General features: G+C 38.6%; 1 protein-coding gene and 1 pseudogene across 24 annotated transcripts in view; both read right to left on the reverse strand.

Annotated features, from left to right (window-relative positions):
- CD1D (CD1d molecule) overlaps positions 1 to 9,578 on the reverse strand; it is a 65,935-nt gene extending 56,357 nt beyond the window's left edge. For 11 of the 24 annotated variants that reach the window (XR_005651567.1, XR_005651569.1, XR_005651560.1 and 8 more), the window contains exon 1: positions 9,299 to 9,578. Coding sequence is in view for 2 of the 24 variants with exons in the window: in XM_039857075.1 (XP_039713009.1) it covers positions 9,299 to 9,440 (142 nt within the window). In the remaining 22 variants the exon portion in view is untranslated. Of the gene's footprint in view, positions 1 to 972; positions 2,014 to 2,463; positions 2,508 to 9,098; positions 9,213 to 9,298 lie in introns of those variants that run through there. The other 13 variants (XR_005651568.1, XR_005651553.1, XR_005651562.1 and 10 more) reach the window with 7 other exon arrangements.
- Positions 7,657 to 7,775, reverse strand: LOC120598420 (uncharacterized; annotated as a pseudogene).
- Positions 9,579 to 22,172: the final 12,594 nt, after the last annotated feature.

Raw genomic sequence — 22,172 nt, forward strand, 5'->3', positions numbered from 1 at the left:
ATAGACCTTGGATTTAGAGAAGATTTTATGAATTTGACTTCAAAGACAAGAGAGATAAAAGCAAAAATAAACGAATGAGACTATATCAAACTAAAAAGCCTCTGCACAGCAAAAGAAACCATCGGCGAAACAAAGAGGCAACCAACCTAATGGGAGAAGATATTTGCAAACAATGTCTTTGATAGGGGGCTAGTATCAAAAATATACAAAGAACTTATACAACTCAACAATAAAAAACAATCCAATTAACCCATTTCCCGTTTGCCCAGAGAATACTCGCCAGTAGCACTTGCAGCTGAAGAATTTACCCCAAGATAACTTGCTGATTACAGTCCTAAACTTACCCCCAAAGTTTGCCACAAAATATCTCACTTTGATTATTATTTCCGCATCGCTCTACTACATCGATAGTCTTTGGAAACAAATGACATCATTCTATTTATAGCATTCTCTTTTTAGTAGTGGTATTTCTGTTTACAAAATATAGTAATTCTCAGTCGCTGAAAATGTCAAATCCTAGAAAACGCAGCATCCCTACGTGTGATGTTAACATTGTTCTCGAACAGCTGTTATCCAAAAATTCATTGATAAGTCAGATTTATGTATAATTTGTTACATGAGGATTAGAGACAAGATCTATTTAGAAATAACTCCAAGAACAGTTTTTATATTTTATTTTCACATTGAAAACCAGTCAGATTTGCTTCAGCCTCAAACAGCACGTTATGTAAAATTAACACTGGCAGCGAGCTGCACCTTATTTTTTAAACGGGAAATGGGTTAAATAATACACAGAGAACCTGAACAGAAACTACTCCCAAGAAGACATAAAAATGGCTAATAGACACATGAAAAGATGCTCAATGTCACTAGCTATTAGGAAAATACAAATCAAAACCACAATGAGATATTGCTTCCAATCTGTGAGAATGGCTATCATCAACAAGACAAGTAACAACAAGTGTTGGAGAGGTTGTGGGGAAGAGGAAACATCTGTGCACTGCTGGTAGGAATGAAAATTGGTGCAGCCTCTATAGAAAACAGTATAAAGATTCCTCAAAGAATAAAGCTACCATATGACCCAGAAATCCCGTTTTTGGTATCTACCCCAAACAAATGGAAACACTTATCTGTAAAAACATAAGTACCCCTAAGTTCACTGCATGGTTATTCATGGTGGCCAAGACATGGAAACAACTTAAGTGTCCTCTGATGGATGACTGATTAGATAAAGAAGATGTGGTGCATACATACAATGGAATACACTCAGGCATAAGAAAGGATGACATTTGTGACAGCATGGATGGATCTTGAGAGTATCATTCTAAGCAAAATAAGTCAGACAGAAAAGGACAAGAACCAGTTGATTTCACTCATATGTGGCATATAAACTAGAAAGCAACAAATAAACAAAACAAACAACTCATAGACACATACAACAGTATGGTGGTTACCAGAGGAAAAGGGGGTGGGAGAAGGTGGAAGAGATAAAGGGGATCAAGTATCAGGTGAAGGAAAGAGACTAGACTCTGGGTATAAAGCACACAATGCAATATGCGAATGGTTATAGAATTGTACACTTGAAATTTATGTTATTAACCACAGTCACCCTAATAAAATTAAAAAAGAGGATTTCGAGTAAAAGAACAAGATGTCGAGACAAGCTAAGACCATGATACTATCATCATAAATAAGAGTACCTGCAGATACAAAAACAGAGGAGGGAGCACATAACTGAACAAGTGATGCAGTGACGTCTGGACCTAGTAGTGCAGGTTGAGTCAAAAACAGTAGTAGGTGGATGTGGAGAGTAGATACTGACAGAAGGATATTCATAGCTGACCAATTTCTTCACCTCACACAGAACTGCCTCCTAGAGTCCATCTTTCGAATTGGCCCCATTTTCTTCCTTGTAAACTAGCCAACATCTGAAGAGCATGCTGATTTTCCTTCTTGATGGCCTAAGAAAGTATTTGCAATATCTTCTTTGATATTTGTCAGGTTGCCTTCTCCCTAAAAGATGGCAGAAAACTATGTGTTCTCTCATACACAATGAGATCTGAGCCAAATGAAAACTGTCCCTGTCACTACATGTATAGTTTCTCCAGCGCTGAATGAGCGTGGAGTTGTAAATTCAGCACATTTATAGGTATTTTCACAAATGAGAACTCTGGTGCTAGATGAAATGAAAGCTCTGAAAGAAGCTTTGCCACACTGAACATATATATGGGATTTCTCCTTCAAGTGGATTCTCTTAAGGCTGAGAAAGGAGCATGCCAGCTGAAGCTCTTCCCAAACACACTGTGTATACAGACCCATTCCCTTGGGAATTCTTCTTAGGGACAATCATATCTTAAAGAAAATCACTGAAATACTTTTCTTGGTAAGATGCCTTCTTTCTCTTTCATTGCCTTTCTCTTGATGAAATTTTTCCAGTTTGAATGCTGTATAGCATGTACTGACCTTTCTTGTAGTGTTTCCATGTGCTCTGATACCCTGGGAATATCCTGAGTAAAAAAATATTAAAAATAACATGCCTCAAATATAAGCTATTGCTATGGGAATCAAACATTCTTCTGAAGAATTCAAAACAAAGCAAGAAAACCAAAATGAGGTATAGTCAACTTTCACTTCTGCATGTCAGTGTCTACTTCCAGCTATCAACATCCACATTTTTTTTTTGAAGGAAGCATGGTACTTGCTGTATTGCATATTTCATGCTTTGAAGACAATCGTAAGCAGATTCTGGAAGTTCTTTGAAAATACAACTAAGAATATTTTGAAAGCTAGGCTGAGATGAGACTTTAACATGAGATATTAACCTTTTCTACTGAAGCACATGTACCAGAATATCAATCAAATGACACATCTTAGACTTCCGAAATCTCTTGCTCCTGTGGTTTTGTTTGAAACAAAAGTAAATGATTATGCTGAAGTTTACATATTATAAATCAAAATAAAACTGCCTTCAGTTTAAGATGTCAATTTAATAAACCATATTCAAATTTGGTTGTTTTTATGGGTTTCAAGCTGGATGTGTATAAAAGCAAATACAAATATTCTGAAAGTTTAATCTTTTCCAGTCTTATTTTGCCTAGCATAACTTATTCTTCATTCCCACTGCCACCACGTGACCCTACTTAGTATTCCAATTAGATACACACTATCCACTTTTAACTATCAAATGAAGTAAGACTAAGCTTGGGCCATAACCTGCTCATACATTCACTATCTTTCTTACTCTCTTACACACAGGTACACTCACCCATCACTCACTCATGTCAGGCCTACTGTTATGATAACCAAGAGTCACCAGTCTCGGATGTGTATGTACAGTGGAGGGGCAAACAATGTGGGAAAATCTACAAAGAGATAATCAAGTTGAGTGCATTGAGCATGGTGCCAGAACCTGGGGATACAAAGATGAGTAAAATTAGATCATTTTACTGAAGAGGAAACAGGCTCAATGAGTTGTGACTGGCCCAAGGGCATACAGCCTACAAGAAGCAGAGCTGGAATTCAAACCTGGGCCTACCGACTCCGAGGCCTGTACTCCTCAGTACCACAGGAATAGCCCTTCATACGACCACTTTCAAAGGATCTACAATGGAGGAGGTAGACAGAATCAGTAAGTATGGCAATGTGTTCTGTTTTGATAGGACTGGGACACAAGGGAGGAAACTCATCTATGCTGGGCAGGGAGGAGAGCTGTTAAAGCTTCTTGGAAGATATATTCCTCTAGCTGAGTTATGAAAGACTAGCAACTGTAGAAAGGCAAAGATTGTGAGAAAAGTCATTCTAAGCAAAGAGAGCACGGAGAAAAATAAAATAGAAATATAGCCAAATGTATACATATAAAGCAGTAATATAAATGTAAATAAAACAGTAATATACTCAAATTTTTTATTTCTGGATCACCAAGTGTGGAAGGGTATTGTAGAAGGTAAAGATGTAGAGATAAACAAGAGTCAGAGTTGGGAGGGGTGGCGGGGAGGGAGAAGGAGGTACCTGAGAGGCTAACTAAGGAGTTTTAAGTAGAAGATGCAGTCCGATTTGCACTTTGTACCAATCACTCTGGTAGCAGTAAACTGGATGCCTTGGATGGTAAGACTGGAGTCAAGGAGACCAGATGGAAGTCAATAGTTTAGATGAGACATGATCTATGTCAGAATTAAGGTAATAACATAAAATTCATTCTGCTATGAATCAACAGGAACCAGGGGTAGAGATCAGGGTGGAAGATGTAGATTTGGGAGTCAGTAATACATAAATAGTAAGGGAGAGGCAACTTTACCCCAAAAGAGCGTACACAGTGAGAAGATTAGACAGAATCCTGAAAAACCAACATCTGATGGATTGGCAATACCCAAGGTGGTCCAAGAAGAAATGGTGAGTGAAAGGAGGAGAACCAAGAACTAATCAGAAAAGTCTCGTGAAGGAAGTAGTGAACAGTGTCAAATCCTGCAAGACGTCTAGTAAGATGGGACTGAGCGTCCACTGAATTTAGCAAATTTGATTTAATTGCATGTAAACTTTATCAGAGCAGTTTGTGTAAAATAGTAGGGCGATGAGCCTGATTACAGTAGGTAGAAGATGTTAAAGAAAGCAGATGTTTAAGAATCTTGACTTTTAATGTGTGGCTACAAAAAGGTAAAAGAGAGATGAGGTGATAAACAACTAATTCAAGGCCTGCTGCCAGCAGACACTCAAGTATGATAGATGGTGGGAATTGCTTTTACGTCTTAGCTATCACCTAAGCCTGCTGTGCTGCCTGTGGCAATTCTTGAGCAGTGCAACTGCCACTTCCCCATTGTCTCTGGGGTAGTGATTCTGGCCAAACTCTGGAGCTCACCAAGCAGAAACACAGCTGATGCTACAGCCCATAATGGTACAGGTCCCACAGCCTTCTAGAAGCTCACAGAATTAGCCACTTCCAGGTAACAGAATGCCTGAGATTCTAGCAGAGGGTCTTAGAACTGAGATTCCTCAGAGTAGGAAGTATTCCCAGCCCCAAATAGAATGATCTCCCCATTTAAGAATGAGAAATCCCCAGTGAGGACCAAATGAGGCCAGCTTCATCTTCTAAGCTGGCTGTTTAATTTTATGGCTCAGATCAGTTTCCTGGTTGTGCCTCTAGAAAATACTTTTTGCCAGATTCAAGGAAGAACAGAGAAACACAACCGAATCTACAGGAAAAAACTATCACATACATGTGAATGAACATATGAGTGAATTAAATTCACTCCTCACAATCTGCAGAAAGGACAAAAATGTTTTAATAGTATATTTGACTACTGGTGCATTAGAGAGAATGGCAGAGAGAATCCATAGGAAGTTTTGTCTCTTTAATGTGCTCCTTGCCTAACCAGGCCCATCCTTCCTACAAAAGGGCATGGTGGGAAGGTGAACCCATGTTAACAGAGGAACACAGAAGTCAGTCTAAAAGTGCACCCAGGGCGACAAATGACTCCTCACCCTCAATACATGAGCGTTGACCATAGCTCTTTAGACTTATGAACTTTTGCTTAGCTACAATTTAATGAAGTATTCTTAAATACATCACTCTGAACTCTTCTAGATTGTAGATTATTCTCAGTTATGAACTATATCTTATTCACCTCTATGCCATACACACAGTGGCTTATACATAATAGGTGCTCTATAAATGGTTTTAAAAATCCTTTCATTCGACAAATGAGTGTTTTCTATATACCATGTTCTAGGAACTAAGGAAACAGATTAGGACCATATTATCATGCAGCTTATTTTCTAGTTTGAGAAACAGACAATAAGAAAATAAACAAATATACTACACAAAGCCACGCTAATAAGACCAGCAGACTTAGGAGTTTTACTTAGTACATAGAAATAGACACAGAAAGGCAGCCAAAAAGGGAAGACAAAGCAGCAGAAACCACAGAGAACAGAACAGAGATCTAGGAATATTGGAGTCAAGCAATTTAACAGATACAGAGTTCAAAACACTGGTTATAAAGATGCTCGATGGATTTAGGGGAAGTGTGGATTAATTCAGTGAGAACTTTAACATGAAAAACATGAAAATGGAAATGAAGATTATAAAAGGGAACCAGTCAGAAATGAATAACATATTATCTGAGATGAAGAGGATATTAGAGGGAATAAACAGAGTGGCTAAAGAAGAGGTTCAGACCATCGATATAGAGGATGGGGAAGACAAGGACAATCAATCAGAACAGCAAGAAAAAAGAAGCCAAGACTATAATAATAATTTAAGGAGCCTATGGGACACAATTCACTGTAAAATTATTTGTGTCATAGGGGTACTTGAAGGAGAACAAGAAGTTGGAGAGCTATTTGAAGAAATAATGATGGAGAACTTCCCTAACCTGCTGAAGGAAATAGACATACAAGCCCAGAAAGCTCAGAGAGTCCCAAAAAAGATGAACCTAAAAAGGCTCATACCAAGACACATTATAATTAAAACACCAGAGGTTAAATACAAAGAGAGACTCTTAAAAGCAGCAAGAGAAAAGCAGTTAGTTACCTACAAGAAAGCACCCATAAGACTGGCAGATGATTGCTCAAAAGAAAGTATATAGGACAGAAGGACTTCGCACAAAATATTCAACTTGATGAAAACCCAAGATCTACAACCAAAAATACTTCATCCAGAAAATCCATCATTTAGAGTTGAAGAACAGATAAAGAGCTTCCCAGACAAAAATAAGCTAAAGGAATTTATCAACACCAAGTCTGTATTACAGAAAATGTTGGAGGGACTTCTTTAAGAAAAAAACATGTATCAAAAACAGGAATAAAGAATGGTAATAACTACATTCCTATCAACAAATACCTCAGATGGAAAAGAATTAAGTGCTCCAATTAAAAGAAAGGGTGGCTGAATGGATAAGAAAACATGACCCCTACATATGCTGCTTACAAGAGACACACACAGACTAAAAGGATAGGGATGGAAAAAGATATCGCCTGGATAGACCTACAGGGTATTATGCTGAATGAAAGGAGTCAGAGAAAGACAACTATCACATGATTTTACATACATGAAGAATCTAAAAAACAAAATAAACGACAACAAAAAATACAGAAATAAACTCAAAGATACAGAGAATATTTTGAGGGCTACTAGACAGGAGGCGGATTGGAGGACAGCGAAAAAGGGCAAAGGGATTAAGAAATACAAATGGATAGCTACAAAATAGACATGGAGATATAAAGTGTAGCATAAGGAAAATAGTTAACAATGTAATAAATATGTAAGGGAGGAAAGAAGTACTAGATTTAGTGGGGTGATCACTTTGCGAGTTACATAGACCTCTAATCACTATGCTGTATAACTGAAACTAATATATTATTGTATGCCAACTATAATTGAATAAAACTCATTGAATTGTACAATGTAAATAAGAGCAACTCATTGTCTATTATATTTCAATAAAGCTGGGGAAAAAACCTGAATAAGCACGGTTATTAAATTATTTATTCTTTGGAAATTCACACACACACACACACACACACACACACACACACTGCATTTGCTGCCAAATAAGACCATTTAGAACAGACTGAACAAAAAAAAATTCTCAATTAACAGTTCAAAAATATCTCCTGTTCTAGCCTCATCAATCCACTAAGGCATGCTTTTTTTTTTTTAACCACCTACAACACCTGGTATTCCTAAGTGGTCTCCCATCCAAGTACTAACCAGGCCCGACTCTGCTTAGTTTCTAAGATCAGACGAGATCAGGCACGTTCAGGGTAGCATGGCTGTAGACTTTTTTTTAATGCGAGGGAATATCTGTTCCATTAATACAGGATTCTACTTCCCAACACATATGAATGGGTCATTTCTGACTACTGTCTCCATGAGATTAACTTCTCAGACTCAGAGTTCTTGCACCACTAAATAGGCAGCAGCAGAAGTAAATCAATTTGATGCAAGGATTCCATAATTGTGCAGCATTGAGCATGAAAGATATGTGAGTGATTCTAGTACAAGCAACGTGCACAAAACTGAGAGAATGCAGTTAATAGATATTTCTCACATAAAGATGAAGGTCAGGCATGGAGTATTCTCTATTTGTAAATCCCCTAGGGAAATGCCTGTTCCTGACACTGTTCCTGGTGTCAGGGTGACAAAACAGCAAGATACAAAACAAAGAGCTTGGGTCAGAAAAAGGAGAGAATGGAGTTTGAGAATGGGAAGAAGAGCATGGAACAAAGGGAGACGCGAAGAGGCAAAACACTTTGGAATAAACTGAGGGATGGGAATGAGCAGAGGAACACACAGGAATTCTGCAGAAGAGCCTGGTGCCATCCTGCACTTGTTGCTTATCTGTATGTTTGTCCTCACTGACTGGAGCCACAACATCTAGGTTGTTTGGGGCTAGTGTATCCCCAGCAGAGTCCACAGAGCCCTAAACAGTTGGTGAACTGCTCATAGTCAGCACTAAACAGTTTGTGGAGGTACAAGAAGAAAAGATTTGCTCTTGCTTCCTCTTCTTTCACCATATATCTCCTGACCTCTATAAAATCTAGTTTAGCTGTTTCTTTTTTTTCTCTCCAGTTTCTTTCATTTCTCCCACTCTGTCCTATAAATCAAGGCAGGTTTGGGCCTTCTATAGGATTACCAAACTATGGAGGTCAGAGACAAAGTGACTGGACCAAGAGTGGCCTAGCCACCCATGGTTAAGGGTGGTCCATCAAAGAAGTGGAACCAGAAAAGAGGCAATGATCAGAAAAGAAAAAACTGAGCTTCAAGGCTGCTGAAGTGGGAGACTCAGATCTGCTTGAGCCTACGAACATTTGCTGTGGGATCCTTTTCCTGGGGTCCTTGGAATGACTCATGGGCCAGGATGTTAAAGGGGCTCTGTCGAGGGCTGCGACAAGACAAGGTGTTCACGAGGAAAAGAGGGATGGAGGAGGAATCAAGGACCGGCTGCAAGGCAGCCGAGAAGGGGAACTTAAGACTAGTCCGAGCCAACTAGGAATAATAAAGAAAGGTCTGTAGATAACAAGGGATTTTATAAGGAGGGAAGCCTAAGGTATGGAACCAAATGAAGGTCCTTGAAGGAGAGACACAAAGAACGAAGTCTCACCGGAAACAGAAATGGCAGAACAACGCCACATCCACGCAGGTGCCTCACACCTGACTCTCCTGTGCAAGGGACTTCTCGCACAAGCCCAGACTTACTGGCCTCAAAGCTTTGTCTTGAAAAGTCTGGACCGCAACCTCCGAAACTACAACACCCACGGTGCCCCACGCGCAAGCCGAGATACCCAGTCTCCCCATTCCCACCAGCCAATAAACTTCCCCAATTTCCTCTGCTGCGGAAAGGCCACGAGGAGGGGGGCACTTCCGTGACTCGTTCAGTTTGACCCTCGGGGACTCCAAAGGCGCGATGCTTACAGCAAGACCGTACGGCGTTGGTCCTAGGCATAGGAAAGGATCTTCATGGCACGGCTTCCACTGACGGAACGCGGGCTGCAAAGTCAACCCACTCCTTTCAGGGCCCTCCCCCTCCTCTTCTGCGGAGGGCTGCGGACCTGCGGCGCGTGCGCACTACTCCGCTTCTGACGTAGCGGGTCGCGGATCTATGGCGCATGCGCACTTCCCCTAGTGTCGGGGTGGGCCTCATAACCGTGGCACTTGCACCTTTTCCCTCATTCTCCGGGACCTTGGACTTGGAACACGTGTGCACCTTGAGAAAACCCGGACAGCTGTCACGGGGTTCTGTTTCCATTGCTATGTTCGAGGCATCGTATTTTGGATAAGGCTGTCCTTTTAACAAACCAGCTGTGGAGTAATTGGGCAAGTCACTTAAACATTGGGAGTTCGACCTCCTCATCTGTGAAACCGGGATGACACCTGAGTTGCGGCCGGCCCCCTCAAGCTGCTGAGAGGATTGTGTAGAAACGGTATTGCTGGTACCCACAAGGGGGCAGCAGTTTCCAGACCGAGCAGCCTCCCTAACTAAACACTGTGCCCCAGAGGAACAAAAGGCTGACCTGGGCATTGGTCCAGCATCCTAATGAAGTGAGGGCAGGATCTGGAAACAGGACAGCATTTCTGGAATCAGCTGGAAAGAGACAGGGAAAGAGAATCTTCTTTGGCTTTTTCCTCTATCAGCAATTCCTGATAGTTCTCTTCCTAAATATCTTACAATCCGACCACTTTTCTCCATCCCTGCTGTCATTCACAGATAACCATTATTTCTTGCTAAAATGGATTCCCTGTCTCCAGTCCTCACCCTACTCCCTGTTAGGTCATTCTACAATGCAAATTTTATCATTAAAGCATATGGCTTCCCTTTGCCCCAAGAATAAAGTACAAACACCCTAAGGCTTCCATGGCCTGGCCTCTTCCAACTCCTCCAGCCTTCTCTCACTCTGTGTTCCAACTATCTTCAAATACTATCAGTTCCTTCACCACACCAGGCTGTCTCTTACCTCAAGGGCTCTTCGCAGATATAAACAATTTCATGAACACTCTGAACTCTACTCAACACAATCTTGACATGGTTTTAACCAGTGTCTTCCACCATACTCTGTCAGTTCTCCCTTTCCAGCTCTGACAGATTCTTTAGCTTTCTGTTAACTTAGTTATTAAAAGTACAGACTAGGGTAGTCCACTTTAAAACTTCAATCTCATGTCAAATTTTAAACTCCCCGCTCAGTACCAGCCAGCCTTCGGCAGTGGGACTTGGTTTGGGGGAATTAGTGCATTCTGTTCTTTAATAGAAAGATCTCTCTCCCTATTTGAACTACTTTTTGAGTTGGGACCTGGAGGAAGGGTTGAAAGAAGAAGGGCAAAAAGCCCTTTTACTAGCTGGTTATATAATTGCAGTCGTCTGTTGGTTCTCTGCCTCAGGCTAAGCTAACTGATCATGGATACCTTCCATATGGAAGGTGCCCAAATGTTAACTCTTATGAGCACATGGGTTGGTGTCCTTGGAACTCTCCCCATTGTATAATCCTCTGGTGGGAAATCTGCTCCAGCTTAACTATTTCCACAAGCCCTCAGGTCCTCCCCTTGGCAGTATAACTAAACTCTTTTGGCTGCCAGTTTTTGTTTGTTTGTTGTTTTTTTTTTGTTTTTTTTTGAGTGGGGCAGTGGTGGTGGGGGGGGAAGATTAGCAAGATGACTTAAACCCTGCTGATTTCCACACTGTTTATTTGACTTACAGGAAATTCACACATCCTTGGTAAACCAAATTATAGGAGTGACATCTCTTTCCTTGTCAACCCTCCCTCTTTACTCCAATGATCATAGAGAATATATTCAGCAAGCTCATCAGAAGATACCCAACCAAAAACAGCGATGCTAGTCTCTCCTTGCCAACCCACCAGTTTTTATGAGTGGTTCTCTTGGAGGCCCCTTACTTGGAGGTGAGGACAAAATGCATAGCACTCAATCCTTTGGCTGGCAATAGACACATAACTCCATCAATCCCCTTTCTCTCTTCACCTCCACACCATCTTCTGTTTATTTCTTATGAAGGTAGAGGATGGGGTACTGGGGTATGGTTTGGTAGCAGAACTGACTTGCCACCTCTAGAAGATATCTTTCACTTTGGCGTCCTGACAATTCCAGGGTACCATATGTCCAACCTAATGTCCTGCAACACAAATACTGACTCCTTTGGCCAGAACATTTGATAGGTCTTTTTCCATTTTCTGTGACTAGCTCCTCTTTATCTTTTAGATATATATCTTCACTACAAGGAAGAAATCCTAACACTGCCAAGCCTAAGGCAGGAAAATGATCTACCACTTCCAAAGCTCCTAGCACCTCTCTCATTATGTTCTAAATGACTTTTCAGAGTATTTCTTCCTCCATGAGACTAAGCCCCACAAAGGCTGAAATAATGTCAACTTTGGTCATCTCTGTACTCATAGTTCCTCACATACAGAAAGCACTCAGTACTTGTTGGTTAAGTACGTAAACAAATGATTCATATAGCTTTGGGGAAGAATCTGTGTGATTTGAAAAAGCCTAGCGTCCTTATAAAATTACCACTGTCCCTGCTGCCTCTACCTCCATGAGAACTATTGAGCTTTATTCTGCTTCACATATCAGATTATGTAGGTAGAATATCTTTGAAACATCTAAAGTTATGTATTAGAATCTGCACTTTTATAAATTGGTTTTATTTGATCAACCTACCCTGTAAGCATTTGCAAAGTTTGCAAAAGAGGTAATTGTGAGGTAGCCAAGGATGCAGTATTAACCTAAACTTTTTGTTCCAGTCCTCACATGCTCTGAATGCCTTTCCCAGTTGATGAAAAGTTTTACTGTCCAGTAGGAGCTCCCTTTCCACTATTTGACTGGAATTCAAGAGAAATTAATGGCTTCTCCTACTACTACAATACAGCCTCTGGATGTGGTATTTCTTCATTCATTCGTTCAACGAACTACTATTAACTGACCTAGGAGGGCTGTGGGAGCTTTCATGTGTGTCTAACTGTGGTTCTTCAGGTTAGTGGAAACAGAGTGTAAGATGAACAGCCTCCCCAAAGTAAGCATATTCCTATGCTCAGACACTAGGTAGAGTTCTTAGGAGCTAGAGCCGTTCATTCCTTCTCCCCTTCCCTCCCCTTCCACACCCCACAACAGAGCAGAAAGGAAAAGTGCTACAGATCCAAGGAAAAATGCCCCTTGGGCTTTAGAGCCCTGGGATAACTAAAACATGAATTCACCCAAAATATCACATTCACGTGTTCATCCAATATATATATATAGCAGTCTTTATATGCAAGTTTCTGGGTATACTACAGTAAAAACACAATTCCTGCTCTCAAGTTACAATCTAGTGGGGGAGGCACTAAGAACTATGACAGAATTATGCATTTATAGCCTGAAGGTCGTGGAAGTCTGGGTCCTAAGGAAAATAAAACTGGCTTAGTCTTAAAGTAGTTGACTGAGCAGAGAAGAGGGAGGAGAGAGATGTAGGATTGCAGGCAGAGTGCACACCAGGTATAAAGGCCAGGAGATAACAGAAGCAAACCCTTGCTGAGCTCTGACTCTATGCTGGACACTACTCCAAGAATGTGAGAAGTATTACCTCATTCGATTCTCACAACAATCTTTTGAAATATATACCAAGATATACCCCATTTTATAGATGAAGAACCTGAGACATGTAAAGGTTAAGTAAATATATTGAACAAGATCACAGTAGACTTACTAAATAATAAAGTCAAGACTTAAACCAGGAAGTCTGAGTCCAGAGCCTCTGCCCTTCACCGCTTTGCTACCAGGTTCTTGAGGGCAATGTAAGTTGTCTCTTGTAAAGAAGTATAAAATGCATGTGAAAAGCATAAGAAGAGACTAGGCTAGTAGATATGGAAGGACAACATGAATGAAGAGTGTATATACCATGTGGTGGCATTTGGACTTCATCTTAAAGGTGACAGGGATGAAAATGATAGATTTTTAGGAGGGATGTAGTCTGATTTATTTATATTTATTACTCTGTTAACATTGAGTAGCACAGATTATTAAAAAAAAAAAGTAAGACTACTAGAGGTAAAAAGACTAATTGGTAGACCATTACAGGGACCCAGGAAAGAACTGATATGGACCAAGAAATGAAAGTTTGAACAGTTGCTTAGTTTCCATTAGCAACTGTGGGGATAAGGAGGAGGAGATGGATGTGAGGGGTATTTCAGAAGTGAAATTGACAGTATATTGAAACTGAGCAAGGGCAGGAAGTCGGAAAGAAAAGAGCAATCTAGCATGACTCCCAGGTTTCTTATTTTGGTGGTAGGGTATAGAGAAAAATTGAATGGAAAGTTTAGAATGTATAAATGTGAGGGTCTGACATGCTTGTAGAATAGATGAAGTGTCAACTGGCAAGACATTGAATGGTTAGGTTTATGAATCTGGAGTAAGGAATGAGATCTGGGTAAAAGTATAGATTGGAAAGTCATTTTGCATATACGTTGTCATTGAAACCATGAGAATGGATGAGATAACCCAGGCAAGATTTCAGAACATAAAAAGAATGACTAAACCCAGGAGGAACGTCAATATACAAAAGGGCAACTGGGTGCAAGAGGGTTAAGAAAAAGCAGCAAATTGTGCAGACATGCTACCACCAAAGCTAAGGATAGAAAAGAGTTTCAAGAAAAAATTGGTCAGTTCTGATATGTCAAGATAAAATTTGAAAATTGTTCATATATTCTGAATGATGAAGTTGTAGTTGGCCCTCGGGAAAACTAAATGAGTGGTGGCGATGGAAGCCAGATCAAAGTGGGTTTAGAATCAAGTAGGAGGGAGGGGATAGAGATGGCCCTTTTCAAGAAGCTCAGCTTTTATGGAAAGGAAAGAACACAGGATCAAGGGATTGTTTGCTTGTTTGTTTGTTTGTAAGAAAGAGAGATTTAGTTTCCATTTGCATTAGCTTCCTATTGCTGCTGTAACAAATTACTACAACTTAGTGACTTAAAACAACAAAAATTTCTTACAGTTCTGGAGATCAAAGGCTTAAAATCAGTTGGTAAGTCTGCATTCATTTTGGAGGTTCTAGAGGAGAGTCTATTTCCTTGCCTAGCTTCTAGTGGCTGCCTGTATTTAGATTGTGGCCCCTTCTTCATCTTCAAAACCAGCAATTGTAGCATCTGACAATAGCTCTCACTCCCGCTCCCTCTCTTTTTCCCTCTGCTGTTGTCATATTGCCTCTGTCTGACTCGTCAAAGGACTCTTCTGATTACATTTGGCTGACCCAGATAATTAAGGGTAATTTCCCCACTTCAAAATCCTAAGCAGGTGATGTCAGAAACATGGTGGAGTGAGAGATGTTCCCAGATCTCTCCCCTTGAAACAACAATGAGCTGAACATCTAAAACACAACAGAAAACACCCAACCTGCACACAAGAACATCTAAGCGAGGGTTCTGTGAATAAGAGCTACCACAGGTTAGAACCCCAGGTGTTGGGCAGTAGACTGAGAGAAACAAAGAATCTGCTTCTCCCATTGGGAGCTTCCTGCAGGAGGAGGGGGAGGAGAAAAATTACAACGGGTTCCCTGAACAGCCCTACCTGAGAGAGCTGTGAGCTCCACACAGTGGCAGAGCCCAGGGTTCAAGGCAGAAAGCAGAGAAGTGGGGACTGCAGAAAAGCAACATTTGATTATTACCGCTACAAAACGCATGGCTGAGCTGCAGCCGCCATCCCCCAAACCAGAGGGCACCTACTCCCATACCTTCTAACACCGAACACAGCGGAGCCCCAGGGAAATCTATGCAAACTCTACCAAAACTCTGGCTAACACTGACAAGGACTGAGACTGAGGGTAGCAAGTGTGATTGAATATTTATAAGAAAAAAAAAGGCATTATTAAGACTTTATATAAAGAAGGGATCAAAGAAACTTAGACATTACCTACTGAAAACCAAAAGAAAAATGCCTTTTTTGCAACAAGCTAAAGAGAGACCTTTATACAATAAATCTTCTTACTGGGGGAAAAAAAAAAAAGCAAAATACACTTCCATTAATGCCCAGGCAGAGAAATTGTTCATTAAACACCATGAGCAATCAAGGTGACAAGGCAGCTCAAAATGAAAGAGAAAAATCTGTGGAAAATAAGCTTACAGACATAGAAATATGTGACTTAAATGACAGAGAATTCAGGATGATACTTCTAGAAAAACTCAGTGAGATCCGATACGATTCATATCAACAATTTTAGGAACTGAAAAAACAATTAGATGAGCAGAACGAGGTTTTTAGCAAGAAGATTGAAACCCTCAAAAAAAGAACCAAACTGAACCTCTGAAATGAACATACTGAAAGAGATAAAGAATGAAATAGCAAGCTTGGGCAATTGAGTCAACCAAATGGAGGAAAGAATTGGTGACATCGAAGACAGAAATCTAGAAATAAGTCAGAAGGAAGAAGAGAGAGACTGAGAATGAAAAATAATGAAAGAGAAATATAAGAACTAGCTGATACCATCAGGAGAAGAAATATAAGAAAAATGGACATTCTCGAGTGGGATGAAAAACAGCAGAGATTAAAAAGCATTTTTAAACAAATGGTTGATGAGAATTTCCCAAATCAGAGTATTAAGCTGGAGCTTGGAATTCAAGAAGTCAAAAGAACACCCAATTATCTCAACCCAAAAAGGCCTTATCCAAGACACATTGTATTAAAATTATCAATAATGAGTGATAAAGAAAGAATTCTTAGGACAGCCAGGGGAAAGAAGATGGTAACCTATTAAGGAAAACCCATTAGATTATTGTTGGAGTTTTCAGCACAAACCTTAAAGCCAGAAAGGAGTGGAATCAAATATTCAAACTATTAAGTGAAAGGACCTACCAGCCAAGAATAATGTATCCAGGAAAACTCTCCTTTAGATATGAAGAAGAAATAAAGACCTTTCCAGACATACAAAAATTGAGGGAATTCCACTATGAAGCCTGCATTACAGGAAATATTGAGAGAGGTCAGCTCAGCTAAACCAAAATGACCAAAGAATACATAACAATTAGTAAGGTAACTACCAAGCAGATAGAAGCAGAAGAGTGCAACCCTTATTAACAGCAGGGCTTTATAAGCTTAAAGAATAAGAAGAAATTTGCTATTGCAAGATAGTAATGAATGTTCAGCAAACATAGGGACAAATTAAGACATCAATGACAGAAAATGGGAGAATTCAAAGATCCAAATTTGCAAAGGGGAATGGAGATAAGGCACATGCAGAAGAAAATGGATATATATATATATATATATATATATGTGTGTGTGTGTGTGTGTGTGTGTGTGTGTGTGTGTATATACATATATAAACTATCTTCTAAATATTCTTAATGGTAACCACACACCAAGATTCAGAACTAAAGTATATAACATAATACAAGAAGGACCAAAGGGAAAACCAACAAAACCCAACCAAAAAAAAAAAAAAAAAAAACAAGGACAAGGAAACCAGGGAAACACCAAGTTACTGGAAAGCAAAACATAAAATGGTTATAAGAAAACCTCATATTTCAATAATCACCCTAAATGCGAATGGACCGAAATCACTAGTAAAAAGGCACAGAGTTGCAGATTCTATCAAAAAACAAAACCCAACCTTATGCTGCCTCCAGGAGACACATCTCTGTTGCAAAGATAAATATAGACTCAAAGTAAAAAGGTAGAAAATGGTATTTCAAGCAAATAGCATTCAGAGAAAAGAAGGAGTAGTGGTACTATTATCAGATGAAAAAGACTTCAAAATAAAAAGATAAAGAAAGATATTGAGGGACACTTCAAAATGATAAAGAGAATCAGACACCAAGAAGACATAACATTTATTAATATCTATGCTCCCAATCAGGGGCCCCCAAAATATACAAAGATATTACTAACAGAACTAAAGGGAGAAAAAGACCAAAACACTATAGTAATAGGGGACCTAAATACCCCACTGTCAGATATGGACAGATCATCCAAACACAAATTCGATAAGGAAACAACATCCTTAAATGACACATTAGACCAACTGGACATAATTGACATGTACGGAACCTTTCATCCCAAAACAGCTGCTTATAAATTCTTCTGTAGTGCACACGGAACATTCTCAAGGATTGACAACATACTGGGACACAGAGATAGCCTCAACAAATATAAGAGGGTTCAAATCATACCAACCATATTCTCTGATCATAATGCTTTGAAGCTGGAGATCAACTATAAAAAGAAAGTGGGAAGAACCACAAACACATGGAGATTAAACAACATGCTACTGAAGAATGACTGGGTCACAGAAGAAATAAAAAGAGAGATCAAGAGATACAAAGAAATGAATGATAATGATAGTACAACATATCAAAACTTTTGAGACACAGCGAAAGTGGTAATAAGAGGAAAGTTCATATTATTACAGGCTTATCTCAAAAAATAAGAATGAGCCCAAATAAACAGCCTAACGCTTCATCTTAAAAAACTAGAAAAGGAAGAACAAATGAAGACTGAAATCAGCAGAAGAAAAGAAAGAATCAATTTTAAAGCAGAAATAAATAAAATTGAAAACAAAAAAAATAGAAAAATGAATGCGACAAAAAAATTGATTCTTTGAGAAGATTAATAAAATTGACAAACCTTTGTCTAGACTCACTAAAGAAAAAAGAGAGAACAGACATAAATAAAGATAATCAGAGATAAAAGAGGAGAAATTATGACAGACACTGCAGAAATATAAAGGATCATACAAGAATACTATGAAAAAGTATGTAACACCAAATTTAATAACCTAGAAGAAATGGACAAGTACTTAGAAAAATACAACCTTTCTAGACCGAATCAAGAAGAACCGGAAAATCTAAATAGACCAATCAGCAGTATGGAAATTGAAACAATCAGCAAAAACCAATCAAAATGTGTAAGTCCAGGACCAGATGGCTTCACCAGTGAATTCTACCAAACATTCAAAGAAGATTTAATATCTATTCTCCTCAAGCTCTTCCAAAAAATTGAAGAGGAGGCAATAATTCCCAATTCATTTTATGAGGCCAATATTACCCTGATACCAAAATCTGATAAGGATAACACAAATAAAGAAAACTACAGACCAAGATCTCTCATGAACACAGATGCAAAAATCCTAAATAAGAAACCAGTGAACAGAATACAGCAACATATTAAAGAGATTATACATCATGATCAAGTGGGCTTCATCCCAGAGGCATAGGGATGGTTCAACATATGCAAATCAATTAAGGTGATACACCACATAAACAAATTAAAAAATAAGAATCACATGATCATATCAACAGATGCAGAAAAAGCCTTCGACAAGATACAGCATCTATTTATGATCAAAACACAACAAAATATGTATAGAAGGAAAGTATCTTAACATAATAAAGACCATATATGACAAACCTTCAGCCAACATTATACTTCATGGTGAAAAACTAAAATCCTTCCCTCTAAAATCAGGAACAAGGCAAGGCTATCCACTATCGCCACTTTTATTCAATATAACATTGGAAGTCCTAGCAAGTGCAATCAGACAACAGAAAGATGTGAAAGGCATTCAAATAGGAAATGAAGAAGTCAAACTTTCACCATGTGCAGATGACATGATTCTCTATATAGAAAACCCTGAAGACTCCACAAGAACACTACTAGAAACAATAAGCAAATACAGTAAAGTCTCTGGATACAAAATCAGCTTTCAAAAATCTATAGCGTTCCTACACTCTAACAACGAAGTGTCAGAAAAAGAAGTTGAAAAAATAATTCCTTTTGTAATTGCAACAAAAAGCATAAAATACTTAGGAATAAATCTAACAAAACATGTGAAGGACCTATATAATGAAAACTGTAAGACTCTATTAAAAGAAATCGAAGAAGATACAAAGAAATGGAAAGATATTCCATGTTCTTGGATTGGAAGAATCAACATAGTGAAAATGACCATACTACCTAAAGCATTATACAGATTTAATGGAATGCTCATCAAAATCCCTTTGGCATTTTTTAAAGAAATAGAATAAAAAATCATCAGATTTGTATGGAAGCATGAAAGACCCCAAATTGCCAAAGCCATTCTGAGAAAAAAAAAAGGCTGGAGGTATTACTCTGCCTGACTTCAAACTATACTACAAAGTGACAGTATTCAAAACAGCATGGTATTGGCAGGAAAACAGACATACAGACAAGTGGAACAGAATCAAGAGGCCAGAAGTAAACCCATATTTATACGGGCAAATAATTTTCGAAAAAAAAAGCTGAAAACATACAGTGGAGAAAGGAAAGCCTCTTCAATAAATGATGCTGGGAAAATAGAAAAGCCACCTGCAAAAGAATGAAACTAGACTGTTGTCTATCACCACATACCAAAATTAATTCAAAATGGATTAAGGACCTGAATATAAGACCTGAAATGATAAAATGCATAGAAGAAAACATAAGAACTAAACTCAAGGACCTTGGACTTAAAAAGGATTTTATTAATTTGACCTCAAAGGCAAAGGAAGAAAAAGCAAAAATAAATGAATGGGACTATATCAAACTAAAAAGCTTCTGCTCAGCAAAAGAAACCATCAACAACGTAAAGAGACATCATCCAAATGGGAAAATATGTTTGCAAGCAACACTTCCAATAAGAGCCTAACATCCAAAATATACAAAGAACTCATACAACTCAATAACAACAAAAAACAAATGATCCAATCAAAAAATGGGCAGAGGACCTGAATGGACACTTCTCCCCAGAGGACATACAAATGGCCAATAAATATTTGAAAAGATGCTCAACATTACCAGCTATTAGGGAAATGCAATTCAAAACCACAATGAGATACCACCTCACACCTGTTAGAATAGCTATAACCAACAGGACAAGTAATAACAAATGTTGGAGAGGATGCAGAGAAAAAGGAACCCTTATACACTGCTGGTGGGACTGCAAATTTGTATAGCCACTGTGGAAAACAGTATGGAGGTTCCTCAAAAAACTAAGAATTGACCTACCATATGTTCCAGCAATCCCTCTACTGGGTATTTACCCCCAAAGACTTGAAAACTCATATCCAAAAAGATATTTGCACAGCAATGTTCATAGCAGCATTATTCACAGTGGCCAGGACATGGAAGCAACCGCAGTGTCCTACAATAGATGATTGGCTAAAGAAGCTGTGGTACATATATACAATGGAATATTACTCAGCCTTAAGAAGAGATGAAATACTGCCATTTGAGACAACATGGATGGACTTTGAAACAATCATGGTAAGCGAAATCAGCCAGACAGAAAAAGTTGAAAATCACATGGTATCACTTACATGTGGGATATAAACCTAAAAGCAACAAATAGGACGTGGTTCCACAGTGTGGCAGTTAGCATATGAGAGAAAGAAATCTAACAATGGGCAGCGAATGCACAATGCAATATTTATATGCCCTACTGTTGAACTGTACACCTGAAAGTTACTGGATTTTGTTAACCAGTACTATCATAATAAAACTAAATAAATTTAAAAAATAAAAATCAATAAAACAATTTAGAAAAGTTACAAAGAAAGTAATATATTCCCTATAACCCCACCACCCAGATATAATTATTAACAATTTATATTTTATCTTTCCAAATAATTTGTTTTTAATTTTTTTAATGAAAATGAAATATGATAAAATATTTTATAGTGCTTTTCTTTTGAACAATGATGTATTATAAACATGTTTCCATATCAATAAGAATCAACCTGTATTTTAAAAAGTAATCCTAAGCTTAGTTATATCTGCAAAGTCGTTTTTACCATGTAAGATAGCATAACAACAGATTTTGTGGATTAGGAGGGGACATTAATAGGAAGACAATACACAGCCTACCACATCTGGTATTTACCTGGCACATAGTAAGTTCTTAAAATATTATTGCTAATAATAATATTAATATTTCTGTGCTAAAGAGAAAGAATCCTTAGAAAGACATTACAAACACAAGAGGAAGGGAGGAAGGGAGGGAGAGAGAAAGGAGGAGAAAGAGACTGACTGATTCACAACCTTGTGAATATACAAAACAAAATGGAACTGTATACATTTAAATGGGTGAATTGTATGGTACCTGAATTACATCTCGATAAAAAATGTAAAAAAAATAATATAGACAACGTGTTTTAGTGGAATAGGAGAGGAGAGACCAAATCCCAGCCCTAGTCCTTTACTTCTTGTACCAATAACTTTCCTTTTTCATGCCTCAGTTTCCTCATCTGTTAGATAAAGGAGTTGGACTAAATAATCTATAAGTTTCCTCTATTAGTTTCCTGGGCTAATATTACAAATTATTACAAACTTTGTGGTTTAAAACAACAGAAATTTATTCTCTCACACTTCTGGTAATCAGAAGTCCAAAAGGTGTCAATACCATGCTCCCACCAGAGGCTCTAAAGGAGAACCCATTCCTTGCCTTTTCCAGCTTTTGGTGGCTGTGGTTGTCCTTTGGCTTGTGGACACATCTCTCTGTGCTCTATCCTCACATCTCCTTCTCCTCTGTGTGTCTGTCTCTCTTAACATTCCCTCCTTCTCTTATAAAGATACAAACAATTGTATTTAGGACCCACTTGAATAATTTAGGATAAGCTCCTTTGCTCAAGTTCCTTAAGTTAATCATGTCTTTTGCCATATAAGGTAACATCCACATGTTCCAGAAAATTGATATAGATATCTTAGG

Source organism: Pteropus medius, unplaced genomic scaffold, assembly GCF_902729225.1.
Source record: "Pteropus medius unplaced genomic scaffold, Ma_sr-lr_union100, whole genome shotgun sequence".
NCBI lineage: Eukaryota > Metazoa > Chordata > Mammalia > Chiroptera > Pteropodidae > Pteropus > Pteropus medius.